The following is a 19,475-nucleotide window of genomic DNA, read 5'->3' as shown; positions in this document are numbered from 1 at the left end:
GTATGTATCTCTACCACGCATACACTCCAGTAATACAGCACTCAGATTATTAGATCTGTCGGTCTCCCTGCTTCCATTTTACTCACTTCTGCTTCTTAGGCCTCATGCACACGACCGTGGTGTGTTTTGCAGTCCGCAAAACACGGATGGCGTCCGTGCGCGTTCCGCAATTTGCGGAACGGCACAGACAGCCTTTAATATAAATGCCTATTCTATTCTGCAAAGCGCGGACAAGAATAGGACATGTTATATTTTTTTAGCGGGGCCACGGAACGAAGCAACGGATGGGGACAGCACATGGAGTGCTGTCCGCATCGTTTGCGGCCCCATTGAAGTGAATGGGTCCGCATCCGAGCCGCCAAAACGGCGGCTTGGATGCGGACCAAAACAACGGCCGTGTGCATGAGGCCTTATGTCTACACACTTCTAGCTTTGTTGTTACTGGACGTAAGCAAAGTAGCAGTACAGCATATAACTTACCTGCAGTATAAATGGTTTTATCCTTGCATCCATACATTTCGAACACTTTCACTATAGGCAGCTGTGTCATGTAACCCCAAACTGAGCTTGCTCCCCATGAGTAGATCCTTCTCTCCTGTGCGGCTGACTTCCTGTGAAGTACAGGATGACCTAATCACATTCCTCCTGGCAACTACTCTCTGCTCTCCTCTGCCTTCTACTTGTAAGAGATGACGAGGAGAAACCTATCACAAGCAGGAGGCAGGGGAGACGGGCTGAAGCTGTGTCCCACTGAGACGCCGCAGTGTAAATTAGGGGACAGAGGTTTTATGTCACTGGTTTATCACTGGCGGGCAAATGTGAACTGCAGGCTGCATTAGGCGAACCGTGTCCGAATCCCATGAATGACACATCAACTGAGGCGAGTTTCACATCTGCGGCACATCATAAGGTAGATGCAGTATGTGTGAATGGAGGCAGCGGAGTGATCTGCCGGGTCACATGACCCTCCAGCAGCAGCCATTTTATGGAGTGGACCTCCATTTGAACAGCACACAAGACGTAACCAGCAAAGGGGCATACCTTATGAAATATAATAAACAAAGGCTATATTACAGTAGTAAGTGCCATATAGTCGTCTTCCATACACAGTCATCAACAGTAGCCCAGAAAGTGACCAACCCCTTTAATACTCACTCATCTCTGGTTTTCCTACTTTTGTGGTTTATTAATCTGGCAGTATGTTCTAATGAAATATCTCCTAAAAGGATGTGTACAGTGTTTGAGGGATGTCTGCAGGCTAATTGCATCACTTAAGGGAGACATCATCCGCCAGTACTTCCCCCAAACCGTACGAGTTTCTTACTAATTTGGTTAATGCTGTGTAAGAAGCAGAGCCAGGAGTAGCTTTCCACCATTCACCATATAATGATGGGAAATTCAGAGGGCAGATGGATTCCAGAGTAGTAGTGCGGGTTGTCCCTGAGCAGAAAGCATCTCGTGGAGGATTTCTAGTATCATCGGGCATCGAAATCCTTAGGAAATGCATGTGTGTGGGGGGAACTGAAGTCCTAGAGGGTAAGATTTAATCCTAGGTTCACCAAGGTCCAGTTATCACACCGCTTGGCGGTAGAGGGGCCCAACTAACAGGCTGCTGTTCAGTATTTTGCACCACTTTCGTAGACCAAATTTTGGCGCAGGCACATTAGTAAATCTGGGCCAGTGTCTAAAACCATAAATGTGGTGCAAGGGTTGTATGGCCAGTTTCAGAATTATCGCACATTTTAATTTTTTAATTTGTAAACCCCCCCCTCTCATTGTCTGCACTGTGTGGGCCATATTTGCGTCATGTAACGAAGGCCACATGCACATGGTGAAGCCATAAACACCCCGGGCACCTCCATATACTATACAGCCTACAGAATTCTATGGCTGTGGTATTACAGCCAACACTTAATATTAGAATAGGTCATCAATATCAGATCCAACTCACAGGACCCCAGCCAAACAGCTGCTGTAAGAGGCCGCAGTGCTCAGTGACCTCATCCTAAATTGGTCACGTGGCCTAAGGGGCAGCTCAGTCTCATTCAAGTGAATGGGGCTAAGCTGCTTGCAGTATCGGGCACAGCCGCTATCTGGTGATCGGCGGTGGTGCCGGGAGTCAGATCCCCCACCGATCTGATATTGATGACCTGTCTTGAGGATAGGTGATCAGTATCAAATTCCTGGAGAACCCCTTTAAGGCCTCGAGCATGTGTTGATCTCCTACTACTCTAGACATTTGGACCGTACATCATTCCTGTACGTCGAGCGCTGTGTAGCCACGATTCTATTAGTGGACATGAGACTCCTTCACTTGAGCCACAGCCTGAGCCATGAACCAGAACTGTTATTGGAAATCTATAGTTAGCGTGAAGCAGGACTTCCTTTTTATTCCAGGGTGTTATTATGCAGAAGTCCTGCCAACTCTACGCGAACAATGGGCATGTGTGAGTCACTGGCATGCCACATACGTGTTCCGTCTTGTTTGCTATTATTAGGGCAATGAACTTTGCTTTTCTGATGAATATAATTTGGAGCGCTCCATAGTGAATAGGAAAGGAATCCTAGACTAGCAATTCCTTCAGCATAGGAGGGACCCGACTACGGCCCTGCGGGCATCATTCTCAGAATCCAGCGCCAGTTCCAAATGTAAGACACCTTCCTAGCTGTCTTACATTTAGTCTATTTTCTACGCCTAAAAATGTAGAAAATGAATGAGACTGATCTGCGGACCCATCCGCTTCCCACAATTTTAGACCTGGGGTGAGCGGGGAGAAGTCGCAGATAGCGGCGCAACAAAGCCCCTTGTCAGTTTTTTATTTCTGGCTCCATGGCGGTGACATACCGTATACAGTCGCAGGTACATCAGCCATATCACTGCTCCTCTGTCTGTATATTTCTAAGCAGCACGTGAATCCATTTTATGGCGCAGTAAAACCGCCGTGCAGCAGAGGACACAGTGTTTCTTGCACAACAAGCAGCCACAGGCTTCCAGCCAAGATGGTAATTGAAGGTCAGACTGTTAGCAAAGTGCAGCTCACTGAACAGTTGGAATCTGTAGGAGCCTGATAGTGCCAGGCTACAAAGACGTCTCTGTTTTCCTGGAGGTATTATGCATTCCCCTACAGATACAACGCCTCCTCTGAGCCCTTCTTTCCAGCTTATTACTGTGCCAGGGCTATAATACACGGGTAATGTGGCACATGGCAGTGTAGAGGGCGGCTATCTGACCGCCTTCAGTAAACCTGCATAAATATCTAAAGTCGTAAACTGCCTGATACACAGTGATCAGAATCCCCCAAATACAAGCACCCTTTACTGTGCTGACGTAATCCATGATGGATCTGTCAGCCATGTATAGCTCCGTCAAAGCAGACTTGTTAAATAGTTGGTGAAGCTGGAAAAAGGCACCGGCCCCTCCAGCCCGGCCTGTGATCCTAAAGGGTTAATCCAGAGGAAGGCAGATGTCATATCAAAGGTGAAAAATTCCTTCCCGACTCAAAGTATGGCGATCAGGATCATCGTCCCATCTCCAGAAATCTACTACCCATAACCTGCAATATTTTTACATTCAAGAAAGGCCCATTGACTTCAGTGGCCCGTGGTCCGCAATTTGTGGACCTGTTATTTTGTGGGACAGACATACAGATACGTGTGCTTTCCGCAAAGGGATAGAACATGTCCTATATTTGGCAGCAAAATGCAGACCACGGACCAGTCGCGTGCATGCCAATCCCATGGTGGATTTACACCTTGCAAAAATTGGGCAGATTATCGGGATCGAATGTTCCTGCGAACACTTATTCCCGACAATCTGGCCGTGTAAAGGTGCAGCCTGTGCATCGGGTGATCCTGTCGTTCATACTGTGGAGGTGATCGCTGCATGTAAATTCAGAGGTCTCCTCCACCGAGCGAGCAGCCGGCTACCATAAAATTCAGGGAGTGTAGGTTCCACATGCATGCTTGGGCCCACATTAATTTTTGGTACCAAAATGGCCTCCATTAAATCCAGGGAATGCAGGTACCAACATGCATGCCGAGCCCACTCTACACCTCTCCTGGTGCCAGATGGCCCCCAACGAATGCAATGAGTGTCCACCCTATACCTCTCCTGGTGCCAAAAAGTCTTCCAGTGAGTGAGGGAGAGCGGGCTAAGCTTTAGGGCTCGTTCACACAACCGTTGGTGTCCCGTTCCCGTATTCCACGGGCACCGTTCCATTGTCATTCTGCATCACGGATGCCGACCTATTCATTTCAATGGGTCCGCAAATCCGGAGATGCGGAATAGAAGCACGGAACGGAACACTACGGAGTGCTTGCTGGGGTCCGTTCCGTGCCTCCGCACTGCAAAAAGCTAGAACATGCTCTATCTTTTTGCGGAAAGGAGGGATCGCGGACCCATTCAAGTGAATGGGTCTGAGATCCCCATGCGCCTGCCCCACAGAAGGTGCCTGTGCATTGCGGACCGCAATTTGCGGGTCACAGCACGGGCACGGGGCACCAACGGTCGTGTGAACAAGCCCTAATACTTACACTAATTAAAATCACCCTATGGGGCAGACAGGCCGGTCAGGAGTGTAGTCTGCCCCCCATAGGGTGGACTCTCATTGCATTCGTTGGGGGCCATCTGGCACCAGGAGAGGTGTGGAGTGTTGGTACCTGCATTCCCTGGATTTAATGGAGGCCATTTTGGCACCAAAACTGAAGGTGGGCCCAGCATGCATGTGGAACCTACCCTCCCTGAATTGTATGGTGGCCATCATGGCACATAACAGGTAGAATTTAGTGTTAGGAACCCGTCTTACAGAGATCACCTTGACAGATGGGCCCAAATAATGTTGTACAGAATGTATTTGCCAAGAATCTGTCATTTCCTTGATGCGCCTAGCGTTTCTCACCTGTACTTTATTAGCTGTTCCATTGTGTGTTTTCACCTGCGCATTGGGATGTGATCACTGACCCCCTTTTTTTCATGTCCTATTCTCGTCCGCAATCACAGACAGGAATAGCATCTCTATCACCGTGCTGGCCGTGTGCGGTCCACAAAACGCTCCCGCCGTGTGCGTGCTCCCCTTACATACAGGCCTAGCGCACGCGTCTGTCATTTCCATCAGGAAATTCCGACCAGGAGTGAAGCTGCGCAGACAGGAGGTGTAAGGAAAAGATTTGCATCTGTTCTGTGGTTTTGACGGCCACTGAATGGGCGCGGTCCTAATTAGATAAAGGGCCTCGGTCAGTAGGTTTGTACCCATGACACTGGCTGACCTGTTACATGTCCACTGAAGACATCCGTGTTGGTCCCATGTTCATATGTGCCCGCACTGCTGAGAAAAAGGATGTTTTGAAATATGCAAATGAGGATCTAGGAGCAATGGGGGCGTTGCTGTTGCACCTAGAGGCTCGGCTCTCTCTGCAGTAGTCCTGACATCTCTCAATCATAGTGCAGAGAGGGCAGAGCCTCTAGGTGTAACAGCAACGCCCGCTGCTCCTGGAGGCTCATTGCACATATCTGTAACAGGCCGGCCAGTGTCATAGGTCCAGAACTGCTGACAGATGCCCTGTAAGCGGTGGGTGCTGAGGTGACAGGTCCGCCCTCCGCAGGGTGCCCGTCACCGAGCAGTAATGAGAGCCGCTCTGGAAGTGACTCCATCAGCAGCACCTGTGACGGCGGACTAGGCCCCGCCCCCGCTCTCCTCCCTCCTTCCTCCTCAGCCGCCGCAGCTCCGCCTCCTCCACCCCGAGATCCGCCATCCTTCCTCGGCAACACTCAGCACTGCGCCTCCCTGGGAAGCCCCGGCGATGCCTGCGGGGAGGACCCCACCTCCCCCTCTCCTTCACTAGGAGGCTGCTCGCCGTCTCCTGCTCGCCGCCGTCTGTGAGCGACCCCTCGGCGCGGTCCCGGTTATGATGACCCAGATCTGGGCGCTCGGCAGCGTCTCCCTGCTCGGTGACAAAAGCAGGGGCTTGTGATCCGCCGCCGCCGCCGTGTGCAGTCCAGCCTAGCCCCGGTGCCCGCAGTGCCCCCCTGGATTGGCAGCTGGTGACAGCCGGCGCCCTCAGGTATGGAGCTTGTCTTCTTCTAGGTCACCAGCCTTCAGGCCGTGGAGGTGCTGATGGTTTCTCCCCAGGTTGTGGTCACCATCAAGGCAATGGGTTGGCATCCTGAGCCCCATGTAGTAGACTAGTCATTGTGATTTGTTGTTGGCAGTCGTGCCCAAAATGTCACCGGGTTCTCGGTAGATGAAAACACGGTGCCCACCGGTTTCCACTCGGTTAAAACGTATGGGGTCGCTGATCATTTATAGCAGCCATCGTTACGTCTATGGCCAGATTACGGTGCTGCCCATCTGCCGGCGCCTGTCGTTAACCCTTTGCTGTGGGATGTCTGATTTGCTGTAAGCGGACCATCTGCCGCCCTGGTGGGTATAAGGCGCTGGCAGGCAGCTCGTCTGTGCATGTGACTCCGGTTTAGCTCAGCCTGTTGGGTTCAGCCATGACTTGCTGTGAACGGCTACGGTGCCATTCACATGTTAACAAGGGCAGGGGATGTGTCGGTGGGCACCAGCCTGGGCGAGGGGGGCTACCAGCCTGGTAGGGACAGGCGGGCAGGTTTGGTGTTGTGGACTGCAGCACATGTCAGCCCTGCGTTTCCTGTGCTCGCCCCGCCGGCGTGGGCTTTTACAGGAGCTGGTTTTCTTTGACTTTCTTGAGGGTTTGCTCTGTGTGCTTTTTGGTTTTAGTCACGTCAGAGGAATGTGCTGCGGCTCAGAGGCCCGAACGGCGTGATGTAGTGACTGGCACAAGCTCTGTGCCTGGAAGGGGTTAAACGAATACAACTAGAGCCTGCCGGCGTCAGCTTGGAGATTATACGTCGCCCATGTTTGTGTGGATTTTCTCTTGGTACTCGGGCGTACAGCTGTATTCCTAGGAAATTTGTGAGCCCTACATGGTGCTATATGAGTAAAGGATGCTAGTGGACCACAGCGTCTCCTCTATGTAGGGTCTAAAGATGGTCCTATTATAGCAATGGATCCAGATCACAAGTGATCATAGCCGTGATTTGGATGTCTATGTGGGAATCTGGTGGCAGAATCGCTTGTGTGTCCCAAAAATAAGATTACATTAGGGGGAGGGTTTAGTAGCTAGTGCACCCCATTATCTGGTTCCTAACCTTCTGGTCAAAGGGTGGTCATCTTCTCCAGCTTGGCCTGGCTTCTAATTAATCTTTGACTAAGTAGTCCTTCTAGCTCCATCTTCTACTGATTGGGCATGGACTCCCATCAGATTTTGGGTAAGTGACCTTGGATATTCCAGATATGATTTCTCCTCACTGGTCATCAGTAGTCTATGTGGGCAGTGAGGTTCAGGGTATGGGTGTTATACCTGGTCCCCGAGAGCTTGCGTCTGACATGTACGAGCATGAGACACCACCCTGGGTGATCTGCTCCAGTTCTGCCCAGCTGCCATGCTTTATGTGTAGGTCCCTTTTGACAGCTAGTAATTATCAAGCCTGGAGATGGATCCTCGTCTTGTGTGCTCCTTGTGACCCAGCAGCAGAGGTGAAGCTCACATACATGTGAAAGGAAGTCCTATTTGCATTTCATGGACTTTAGTCTGGAAGGTAAAATTATGCTGTGCATTGCACAATAGGGTCAGTACCAATATGTTGCCCACTAAGCTTACTTTACCCTCTCAGATTTAGGCTACTTTCCCACTGGCGTTTTGGCTCTCCATTTGTGAGATCCGTTCAGGGCTCTCACAAGTGGTCCAAAACGGATCAGTTTTGCCCTAATGCATTGTGAATGGAAAAGGATCTGCTCAGAATGCATCAGTTTGCCTCCGATCAGTCTCCACTCCGTTTTGAAGGTGGATACCAAAATGCTGCTTGCAGCGTTTTGGTGTCCGTCTGACGAAACTGGTGTTCAAAACGGAGCCGTCATGGCTATGTTAAAGATGATACAAACGGAGTGTAAAAGTAGCCTTAAAGGGGTTGTCTCATCATGGACAATGGGGGCATATTTCTAGGATATGCCCCCATTGTCTTATAGGTGCGAGTCCCACTGCTGGGACCCGCACCTATATCGAGAACGGAGCCCTGCAAGGTGGTAGCTGGAGGACTCCGGTCCGGCCACCACCAAGCCGGCTCCCCATAGAAGTGAATGCTAGCGTACCACACATGCGCGGCCCCCGCTCCCATTCATTTCTGGGACTCGCACTTATAAGACAATGGGACATATCCTAGCGATGTGCCCCCATTGTCCATGATGAGACAACCCCTTTAATCAAATGGCAATGTCAACTTCTCCAGACTCGGTACCTGTCTATGTGTAGCTCGCAGGACACATTAGGTGAGGCTGGATTATTTTTTTCTCCATTTTAATTGAAGACATTAAGTTGATAACCCTCTTCTCAATGCTGTAATCTATTCCATTATGACTTTATTTCCAAGGAATCCACCAAATGTGGTTTATACACATAGGCAATCCAGTTTGGGTGGGGTTTAGTAATAAAGGATTAGACGGATCCCAGGTGCTAAGTAGCCTATGTACCTAGACAATGGCTACTGGTGCCTAAAGGTGGCCACACTCAAGAAATCTTAGACTTCTGCTTTCTGGACAGCTTGGCGGTCATGGTTGGTCAGTGATTGCAGTTCAGAGCGACAGTGCCAGGAGGTGAGACCATAAATTACCAACAAATCTCAGTCCTTCTGGTACATTGTTCTATGATTTGCTCTGGGGTTTAATTGATAGTTGTGATACAGTCAATTTGAGCATGCCCCTTGATGCAAGACCATCGTGTCGCCAATTGTTCCTCCTCCAACTATGCCCGACTATGACCGAAACAATCCAACACGTTAGATGTTGTCCTTTGGTCAGCCTCTCTTGCTTGTCTCCCTGTGAAAAGAAACCAGAAAATGGTCTCTACCTGTATAACCATGTAGAACATGGGCCGGGGCTGTGAGGACCAGGCCTGGTGGCTTGCTTCATTATGTGCATTTTGCATCAGAAACCTTGTCTGTTGTAACTTTGTTGAGTTTTTTGGACACTTGAAGTCAACCATGATCCTCTCCCTTACTAACAAGACTAAGGCCTCTTGTGCACGAGAGTTGTGCAGCCGTTCTGTGCATTGGGAACCACAATTTGTGGTCCCCAATGCACGGGCAATGTCCGTGCGGCGGCCGGGACGGATCCAGACCCATTCAACTTAAATGGGTCCGTGATCCGTCCGCACTCTGTAGTGCTTCTGTGGGGTTCTGATCCGTGCTTCCGTTCCGCATCTCCGTGATTGCAGACCCATTCAAGTGAATGGGTCTGCACCTGTGATGCGGAGTGCACACGGCCGGTGCCCGTGTTTCGCAGACCCGCCGTATGCAGCCCGCAATACGGGCACACAACGTTTATGTGCAAGAGGCCTAAGTCAAACATTTTCTTGACTGAAAAATCTGACTTGTGTAAAGTCCTTATGATCGGTGTCCTCAAACAGCTGATCGGTGGGGGGTACTAAGAGTCGGACCCCCTCTTGTCTGATATTGACCACCAGAATAGGTCAACAATATTTTACTCCAGGAAAACCCGTTTAAGCAATGTAAATGAGCACCATCAAACTGACAGTTTTCTGAAGAAAAGCTTAAGGCATTGACTGTAATTTAGGTGTTCTCTACCCTTATGATTGAGGGAGTTTAGAGGATTCACCCATAAGTGATTGAAATTGTGCCAAGTGACCATGCACGGAGACCACCAGATGTGTCTGCTTCTCTCCGGGGGGTTTATCCCTGTGGATAGGAGCTGTGGGTTCATTTACTTAGTGTATTTGTTGTTTCATGATCATGTCCTTTTGGTCTCTGGTAAGATGAAACATCTGTACATATATCCTCCCTACGTAACTGTCCTCTTTCAGACAGTGCAGATAGCAGCTTGACCTTTGACTAGGTGAGGATAGTCCCAACAACTAGGGCTGGCAAGGCTCTGCCTCTTGAACTTATCTTCAGAATGGACTCATTGACCCGTGATCAATCATTCACCATGGAATGTGCTGCAGGCTGTTGATGTGTCTAAGGACATGTTCAGCTTTTTACAAAATTTTTGGAAGGCCAGAACTGTGCCTTATACAACCCCTACAAAATGGACTTTACCTGGCACGATGCTGTAACCCTCTCCTGCTTATACGGTGTTGGTGCACAACTGTAAGACATTGGTCACCCTAACACTCTATATCTTTCTCTTTCATCTCTATTTTCTCTATCAGCAGGTTTCTTGATATGTAGAGGACAGCACACTGGTGGACAGAGGATCGACAGGAGGCCAGTTACTGGGGAAAACATCGGCTGAACCCACCAATTTTAGTGGGACCAGTCGACCTCTAATTTGTGTGGGGTCTCCCAACACTTCCCCAGTGGGTTAAAAAAAAACGGCGTGTTTTCAACCTGCCCAATCCTTTTGTTCTCAAGGGGGATAAGCCATTGTTGGGGTGTCTGATGGTGTTGATTCCTCTCTCCCTAATGTGAATACATGCACAGGCTACAAAGCTGATCATGTATCGTGGGGCCCGAAAAATGAGCGTTTGGTGACCACTGTCTAAGGTGGCCACCTGTTTAGATGTCTTGGAATTCAAATATATGTTGTAAATGCCGTTCCACAGATTGTCATTCTTAATGTAATATTAGGCCAGCCAGCAGCTATCTCTTCCACCTTCCAGATAATTGGAAGTTGGAGACAAGCGGATATCAGATACCCCCTGGCAGCAGCTTATCTCCTGAGGGGTCAAAGATTCAAGGGTGTTGAAATCAAACACCTGATCCTTCTTTCCTCTGATATCTGCTGTTGGAGGAGTGTCTGGTGACCTCATATATCCAGGGTGTTCCTCCAACATTTTGTGTATACGGGCATCATATCACGTAGGATTAAAAAAGGCTGTGTAGAGCTTTCATGTTATCCCCTTTCCACAGAGGGGTCTAACCACTGGGACAGCCACTGATCCCGAGACCGGTAGTACAGCCACTGATCCCGAGACCGGTAGTACAGCCACTGATCCCGAGACCGGTAGTACAGCCACTGATCCCGTTGTCCTGGTGGAGTGGCCGAGTGCGGCATGCTGCATTCATTGTCTGTGGGACTACCAGAGATAGCGGAGTACAGAGTTTGGCTACTTCTGGCAGTCCCATAGAGAATGAATGGAGTGGTAGGGCTCATTCTCTGCTTCTGCTCTATCAGGATGAGGGAAAAGAGCCCCAGTTCACAGGATCGGTTGGTGTCTCAGGGGTTAAACCGCAACCTTTGTATAGGGAATAACGGGAAAACCTGGCACAACCTATTTTAATGCTTTCCAATCCCATTTTGATCCCCAGGACCTGTTTTTGTTGTCATTTAAAGCAGTTGTCCCAACTGGAAAGCTCCTCTTCAGAAGGAACATGTTCCTGTATTTCACCTATAGAGATTAGTGGTGTACAGGTGAAGCTTAGCGTCCATTCAAATGACCTAAAAGGTTATATGGAAAGGGCTATCCTCATGAGTCAGTCACTCTAAGAGAAAACCGTTATAAGGATGAACAGCACTCAGTGGTCTTAAAGGGGTTGTCCCGGATTAGAAAACCTTGGCTTCTTTCTTCCAAAAACAGCACCACCCCTGTCCATAGGTTGTATCAGGTATTACATCTCGGCTCCACTACAGTCAGTGGGGCAGAGCTGCGATACCGCACACAACCTGTGGACTGCTGTTTTTGGAGAAAAAAGCCAAGTTTTTCTAATCCTGGACAAACCCTTTAAGGGATCACATAAATCTCTGGAACATGAGCATTAATAGCCATCAATAGCAAGAAGCTAGGTGACATTAAAGGGAACCTGTCACCGGGATTTTGGGTATAGAGCTGAGGACATGGGTTGCTAGATTGCCGCTAGCACATCCACAATACCCAGTCCCCATAGCTCTGTGTGCTTTTATTGTGTAAAAAAAAAGATTTGATACATATGCAAATTAACATAAGAGTCATATCTTGTGTGACCAGAGAAGAGTCATATTTACAAGCTCTGACTCATCTCAGGGTAATTTGCATATGTATCAAATCGTATTTTTTTTACACAATAAAGGCACATAGAGCTATGGGGACTGGGTATTGCGGATGTGCTAGCGGCAATCTAGCAACCCATGTCCTCAGCTCTATACCCAAAATCCAGGTGACAGGTTCCCTTTAAAAATAATGTGTGTGTGCTCTTTGCTGGTGGACATAATGGTTATTTTCTGGGGCTATTACGGCAGGCCAGGTGCGGTGGGGGGTGGCTATGCAGGCTCTCCATTTTAGTAACCCTTGTGTCCTTAGACATGGCTCTTATCTCTTCTTTATGCATGTCAGTGTGTTTGTACAGTTTCCAAACAGGGCCCTTATCACTTGGGCCTTGGCCCCTTTCCTGGGACTCATTTTCCTCTGCGGCTTTAACAAATAAACAGTTTTTGAACCGCTCATTGAGTAAAAGGGAAAAAATGTGAGTTACGACATTATGTGGAAAGCTGACGACAATGGCTTTGTATGGTGCCAGGCCAGCGAGCATACTGGGATATGTGGTGTACAGACTGGGAAGGTGTGTGTGTGTGTATAAAATAAATATATATATGTATTAATCATATTAGCAACCTCATATACTTTATTAGTTCATATGATAAAAAACTGTTAAAAAGAGGGTTCGCAAAAAATGCAACATCATCGTAGGACGAGGGACACAGACGGGACTGGCGATAACCAAGAGATTCGACTATGCAGATAAAAGTCTAATCACAAAGTGCAAAGAAAATCACAAGCCTAATACAATGGTCTGCAAGCAGTTATGCAAAATCAAGTATAGCTCAAAAGAGAGCTATTACCCATACTGTGCCCCACACTCCAAGATGGTGCCGACCGCAGCGCACGTTTCGGTGTGCCTTTGTCTACATAGTCAAATCTCTTATGAACAAGGCAGACATAGCAGAGCTGGAGAAGGTTCAGAGGAGGGCAACTACAGTAATAACTGGTATAGATAATCTTTCAGGGTACTGTAGCCTATCAACATTGGGGTTATTTACTTTAGAAAATAGACGACTGAAGGGAGATCTAATAACTATGTATAAATATATCAGGGGTCAGTACAGAGATCTATCCCATCATCTATTTATCCCCAGGACTGTGACTGTGACGAGGGGACATCCTCTGCGTCTGGAGGAAAGAAGGTTTGTACACAAACATAGAAGAGGATTCTTTACGGTAAGAGCAGTGAGACTATGGAACTCTCTGCCTGAGGAGGTGGTGATGGGGAGTTCACTAAAAGAGTTCAAGAGGGGCCTGGATGTATTTCTGGAGTGTAATATTATTACAGGCTATAGCTACTAGAGAGGGGTCGTTGATCCAGGGAGTAAGGGTCCATTCACACGTCCGTAGTGTATTGCGGATCCGCAGTACACCCGGACAGCACCCCCATAGAACTGCTAATTGCGGACAAGAATAGAACATGTTCTATTTTTTTCGGGAGCCGCGGACTGGAAGATCGGGGCCGCGCTCCGGAAACGCGGATGCGGACAGCACACTGTGTGCTGTCCGCATCTCTTCCGGCCTAATAGAGAATGAGTGGGTCCGGATTCGTCCTGCAACGTTGTGAAACGGATCCGGACCCATTCTATGGACGTGCGAATGGACTCTTGGGGTCCATTCACACATCCGTGTGTGTTTTGCTTATCAGCAAAACACGGACACCGGTAATGTGCATTCCGCATTTTGCGGACCACACATTGCCGGCACTAATAGAATATGCCTATTCTTGTCCACAATTGTGGACAAGAATAGGGCATGTTCTATTTTTTTTCGGGAACGGAAATGCAGACCCGAAAGTGCGGGTCCGCATTTCAGGATCGGGGCCGCACATCGTACGGCCCCATAGAAATGAATGGGTCCGCAAAATGCTGTATGGAATTGCGGATGTGTGAATGGAGCCTTATTCAGATTGCCTGATTGGAGTCTGGAAGGAATTGGCTTCTACCTCACAGTTTATTTTCTTTTGCCTTCCTCTGGATCTACTTGCAGGATATCTGTCCGTCCAGTCCGGCCTGTTATCTCTTTTCAGCCTTATAAACTGCTACACATACGCCAGTCCTGCCTGTGTCCCTCCTCCTACGATGATGATGTATTTTTTGCAAACCCTCTTTTCAAACCCTAGTTTTTATCATATGAACTATTGCAATTGCGTGCGGTCTGGTAATTTTTGGAGGTTTGTGCACGAATCATTGTTTGGCCTAAAAGGAATAATACAACCTATGCTATGGTTTGTTATTCTTGGTTTATGTAGGAATCCTTCGTATTAGCGACCGGCCCCTTTCAGCAGCACCAAATGACCGTCTAAGGCTACTTTCACACTTGCGGCAGAGAGATCCGGCAAGCAGTTCCGTCGCTGGAACTGCCTGCCGGATCAGGCAAAATGTATGCTAACTGATGGCATTAGTAAGACTAATCAGGATCCTGATCAGTCTTAAAAATGCCTGATCAGTCGAAAAAATGCATTGAAATGCCGGATCCGTCTTTCCGGTGTCATCCGGCAAAAACGGATCCGGCATTTATTTTTTCACCTTTTTTTCAGTCTGCGCATGCGCATACCGGAAGGACAGATCCGGCATTCCGGTATTCTGAATGCCGGATCCGGCACTAATACATTCCTATGGGAAAAAATGCCTGATCCGGCATTCAGGCAAGTCTTCAGTTTTTTTAGCCGGAGATAAAACCGTAGCATGCTACGGTTTTCTCTTTTGCCTGATCAGTCAAAACGACTGAACTGAAGACATCCTGATGCAAACTGAACGGATTACTCTCCATTCAGAATGCATGGGGACATACCTGATCAGTTCTTTTCCGGTATAGAGCCCCTGTGACGGAACTCTATGCCGGAAAAGAAAAACGCAAGTGTGAAGGTAGCCTAATATGTGTGAAAAGAAAAATAAAAAATCCCCCCTCCCCTCTGGTTCACAGTTCCTCTCAGCTTAACAATTAAGATGGAAAATCAGTCATCCAACTATCAGAAAGGCCAAGATTTACGACCGCAACACAGTGCCACAGCTGCTGCACTCGCCTGAACCTGTTTTTAGGGCCAGGTGACAGTTTCCCCTATACATACAGATCCTGCCCACAGAGCTCCCGCTGATGGGCATCTGTCAGCAGGATGAACCACATTAAAACCAGCCATAGTGCTTGGTAGGGCCGGCCCTCCTGAATAAAAAATATACCTACCTTCTCCCTGCATTTCAGAGGAATAATCACTGTGTAAGTGCAATAAAGGCGGGTCCTAGTCACTCTGTGCACCTGAGCTCTTCCACTCTGCTTGTCTGGACACTTCCCTCTCCACTTGATTGACGGGGCCTGGGGTCCAGGTGAAAGCGAGGGGCTAAGGTGCACCTAATTTGAAAATTTGTAAAAGTAATTATCCTAAATGCAGCATTATAACTAGTTTAATAAGGTTGATCTTGCTGACGATCTGCCATCTCCCCTGTAACTACTTGCTTCCCTGTGTAATACCAATCCTGCAGCATCTATTCTTAAGACTCTATGTTGTGCCATTCCTTTATTATTCCTGCTAGAAGTTATGGATTCATTTCTAGCATTTTTCAATGAAGGTCCCGATGGGTGCTACCAGCACAGTGTGATACTGGCAGCACCGACTGGATGGTGTCAGACTTTTGCAGGGACACCCCCCATCCCCAACTGGCAATGCCTACCTGGACCTTGACTGCAAACAGCAATTCATTCATAACTTAAAGGGCTTCTGTCACCCCACTAAACTGTTTTTTTTTTTTGGTTACTTATAATCCCTATACTGCGATTTATGCATACGTCATCGGCGCAGGCGTATTGAGGATGGAGCGGCCGAGCGAGCTTCCGCCTCTCAGTGCGCCTGCGCCGACTGAAGACAGGTACGGCGCAGGCGCCAGATTTTGAATGCAAACAGGGCCAGCAGAGAGAGATCCGGTTCGCTGGCTCTGTCAATCAACATGCTGAGGGGGCGTCTTTAGGATAGGAGGATGCGGCTGCTACCAGCAAGTAGCCGCCCTACTTGCTGGTAGCAAGGTAATTAGCATATTTTAAAAGTACGTTTTTAACATAATCTGCTGAACCAAAATGATTAATTACAGTATGTATGCATAAATCGCAGTATAGGGATTAAAAGTAACAAAAAAAAAAAAAAAGTTTAGTGGGGTGACAGAAGCCCTTTAAAGTAAAATAAAGAAGTGGCACAATACGAGCGTAGATGCTCCATTACATGGGGGATGTAAGTAGTTACTGAAACTTGACGTGTCAGGAGAGGGGACAGGTCTCCTTTAAGATTTTGTTGAGTGGTTCAAGACCTCTCACTGGTCTGCAGCATGGTGACCATGCAGCTAGTGTGGTAGAATGTACAGCGGTTTAATTCATTGTCCGTGCTGACTTGTGATGGTTAAGATCTGTTACTTCACTTGAAAGTAATCCTTAAATGAGTTTCCCAGAACTGGAACCTTGAGTTTCAGTCCTTAGGACAGGCCGGCGGGTTTTGATTGATGGGTCTGACCTCCACGATCCCACAGACCAACACAACAGGCTTGTCGGTATGTGTATGGTACTGGGACTCGGATGTGGAACTCTGCCCTTCACTAGAGCCCCCTGCATCATGGGCTTGTGGGGAAATGGGCATTGGGTTTGGATATGGGGGTCTTTGGATGACATGTGGTTGGAGGGAGGTTGCCCAAGCTGGAGCCCTCTGCTTACTGAATAGTAGACCCTTGTGTAAGAGATTAGATTGAGCTTTGTCCAGTCTCGTACATGCGCTGTCACATGTCCAGCACATGCTCTTTGAAGAATTAGGTTCATACCCCGGACGTGCAGCCCTATGACTTTTGTTTACATGTGCGTATCTTTTAACCATTGCTTTTTCATTCACGTTCTTCATCAGACAAGTTTTCTTTGCTGCAGCTTAGAAAGATGAAGGATAATTAGCTGCCTGGAATGTAGACAACCCTCGGACACACCCTTTATGTCCCAGGGCTTGGAAGCCACAGAATTTCCTGTTCCCTGCAATACAAATAATACTTCTGCTTGAAAAATGTGAAAGCTTTTCTGGCCACTTCCATTGTCATCTGTCCAGGAATCGCTCTGGGACAAAGTGAAGTGTGTCAGATAGAAGTCATCGAGGAGAGACGATGGAGTCATGATATCCATGACTTCTAATCTTCCAAATCATCACACGTTTAATTGAATTGAGACAGGTTTGGCTCAGATTGCCTGCGTTTTCTATACTTTGTGTATTTCTGAGATGGTGAGCGTTCTCCCTTGAGGCAAATCACTATTGTGGTTTTGTCACTGGCTCTTGCCTTTCACTAATGGAGTTGAGGGCAGGCTATTTGATCCTTGGCATTACGCCTCTGAAGCTGAACGCACGGAGGTGTAGGTTTCAGCCAGAGACCCACTGAGATCTTAGGATAAAAACCTGACCTCTCCTCGCTCCCCTGGAGGATCAGATCCTGCACCCTCAGACAGAAACTTCTCTAATGTAGGGCATGAAATCCTCCAGAAGAGTGTATTAGCTCCTTGTAAAGAGTGTCTTACGAATTTGTACTGTCTTCACCAATTCCATATTTTTGTCTTCTGGATGGTTTTCAAGAGTTCTCTGAATTCAGCACTCACAAGCAAACGACAGTTAAATCTTCTCCTAGTTGACTGCTGAATGTATTTACCGTAAGTGTGGTGGGGAGTAGGACAGGGTTCCTCTGTGGTGGTCTCCACTGCACCCTGACATGTGGACTTCTGGTTCATATTAGCACATATATTCGGCTCAGTAAATCCTGGTAAGCCATCTTCATTTGTCATGCTGTGATGGATCCATCATGAGAGAGATCCATTCAGAGGAGTTCCATCGACCTATAATGGGTTTCATCTTAGTTGCCATCATTTTGTCAGCAAGAATAGTGCTACAGCCTATACCTATTGATAGTTGGCTCAGACTGTGAAATGGGTAAGCCAAACGTCTGATTCTCACGCCTGTATTTTTCCGTACTTGACTCCAACCACCCAAAATTGACTTCTATTCCATGATTCCAACTCTATATGGCCCTGTTTTTTTTTTGTTTTTTTTATAAATATGGTCCTTAAAAATGTTATCCCCTCTGGACATTTATGGAGATGCCATAAATGTCCAATCGTTGTGGATCCTATCTAAATAATAGGGCCCCGTTGTCCACTGCTGAGAATGGAGGCAGGCTGCGCATGTGTAAGGGTACTTTCACACTAGAGTTTTTGTTTTCCGGTATTGAGTTCCATCACAGGAGCTCAATACTGGAAAAAAAACTGATCAGTTTTATCCTAATGCATTCTGAATGGAGAGCAATCTGTTTAGGATGCATCAGTTCAGTCCCTTTTACATGCGCAGACCTTTAAAAATGCAAAAACAAATGAAGACCGGATCCGTTTTTTCTGGATGACACCTGAGATGGATCCGGTATTTCAATGCATTTGTCATGCCATCAGTTTGCATTCAGATTGCCAGATCCGGAATCCTCTGCCGCAGGCGTGAAAGTGCCCTTACTCTCTCTATTCTATACTATGAGACTGCCGAAAGTACCAAGTAGGCTTCTCTATTTTCAGAAGTTCAGAATGGAGAGAGACAGTCATACAGGGCGGTGCTGGAGTCTATACTTCTTTACCATCTGAAACCCAACCACAACTGACTCCATCTCCTTTCTAGCTGGGGGTCCCACCTCCGGTGACCATTGTTTGCCTTTTCTCAGGGTCTACCTTTTCCATAGATATGATCTGTCTCCTGCTTTGCTCTTTATGTAACTCATATGGACTTCAATGTCAAAGCCATGTGGTTAGCTGTCTATTGATTTCTGTGGGAAAAGTGGCATCTGGTGACTCCATTGTTGGGGACCTTTATCTATGAGGCCTTTAGGTACTATCCATACTGTGAAGACTCAAGATGGAAATATCTTCTTTTGGTCCAATTTCTATTCCCCCTGGTGCATTTTACAAATCATTGAGTAGCATTTGGTGTAAGTTGATACTAGTGACATTTCGGTTTGGCTGAGGAACTTCTGACAATTTGGATAAAATGTAGCGTGGAGATGTCTTTAATATGTTCATTTCTTCTTTCCTTTTAGGCTTTCAAGCCCCTGGTTGGGAACGGTGCGTACAAGTCCATAACTGCAATAGAACTTCTAGTGGAGAGACATCTGGAGTTTGCAACTGAAGATAGTGCCTTTCAGCCCTATCAGGTAAGATCTGCTGATGGCATCGCCTCGCCCCGAGAGGGTGATGTATTATTAGATGTGTTTGCTGTCGGGTCCCACAGGAGAGGAGCTTGTTTGTGGTGCAGATTGGAAAGTGAAAATTAAGAAAATAAACGCATAGTCCTATGATTTATGGCCGAGCGGCTGTTTTTGGCTTTCTGCTTTCTAGGGGATGTGTTGCGTAAAGGAACTAGTAATTTATCACCCTGTGACAGA

At 47.6% G+C, this 19,475-nt stretch overlaps 1 protein-coding gene across 3 annotated transcripts in view; it reads left to right on the top strand.

Moving 5' to 3' along the window:
• The window catches only part of JMJD1C (jumonji domain containing 1C), a 223,815-nt gene that overhangs the window by 124,798 nt on the left and 79,542 nt on the right, over positions 1 to 19,475 (top strand). For 2 of the 3 annotated variants that reach the window (XM_040437918.1, XM_040437920.1), the window contains exon 3: positions 19,131 to 19,244. In XM_040437918.1, the coding sequence (XP_040293852.1) occupies positions 19,131 to 19,244 (114 nt within the window). Of the gene's footprint in view, positions 1 to 5,722; positions 6,061 to 19,130; positions 19,245 to 19,475 lie in introns of those variants that run through there. The other variant, XM_040437919.1, reaches the window with a different exon arrangement.

This window comes from Bufo bufo, chromosome 6 (genome assembly GCF_905171765.1).
Source record: "Bufo bufo chromosome 6, aBufBuf1.1, whole genome shotgun sequence".
Taxonomy (NCBI): domain Eukaryota; kingdom Metazoa; phylum Chordata; class Amphibia; order Anura; family Bufonidae; genus Bufo; species Bufo bufo.
Note: the sequence above shows the minus strand (reverse complement) of the source record. Positions and strands in the feature narration are given on the sequence as shown.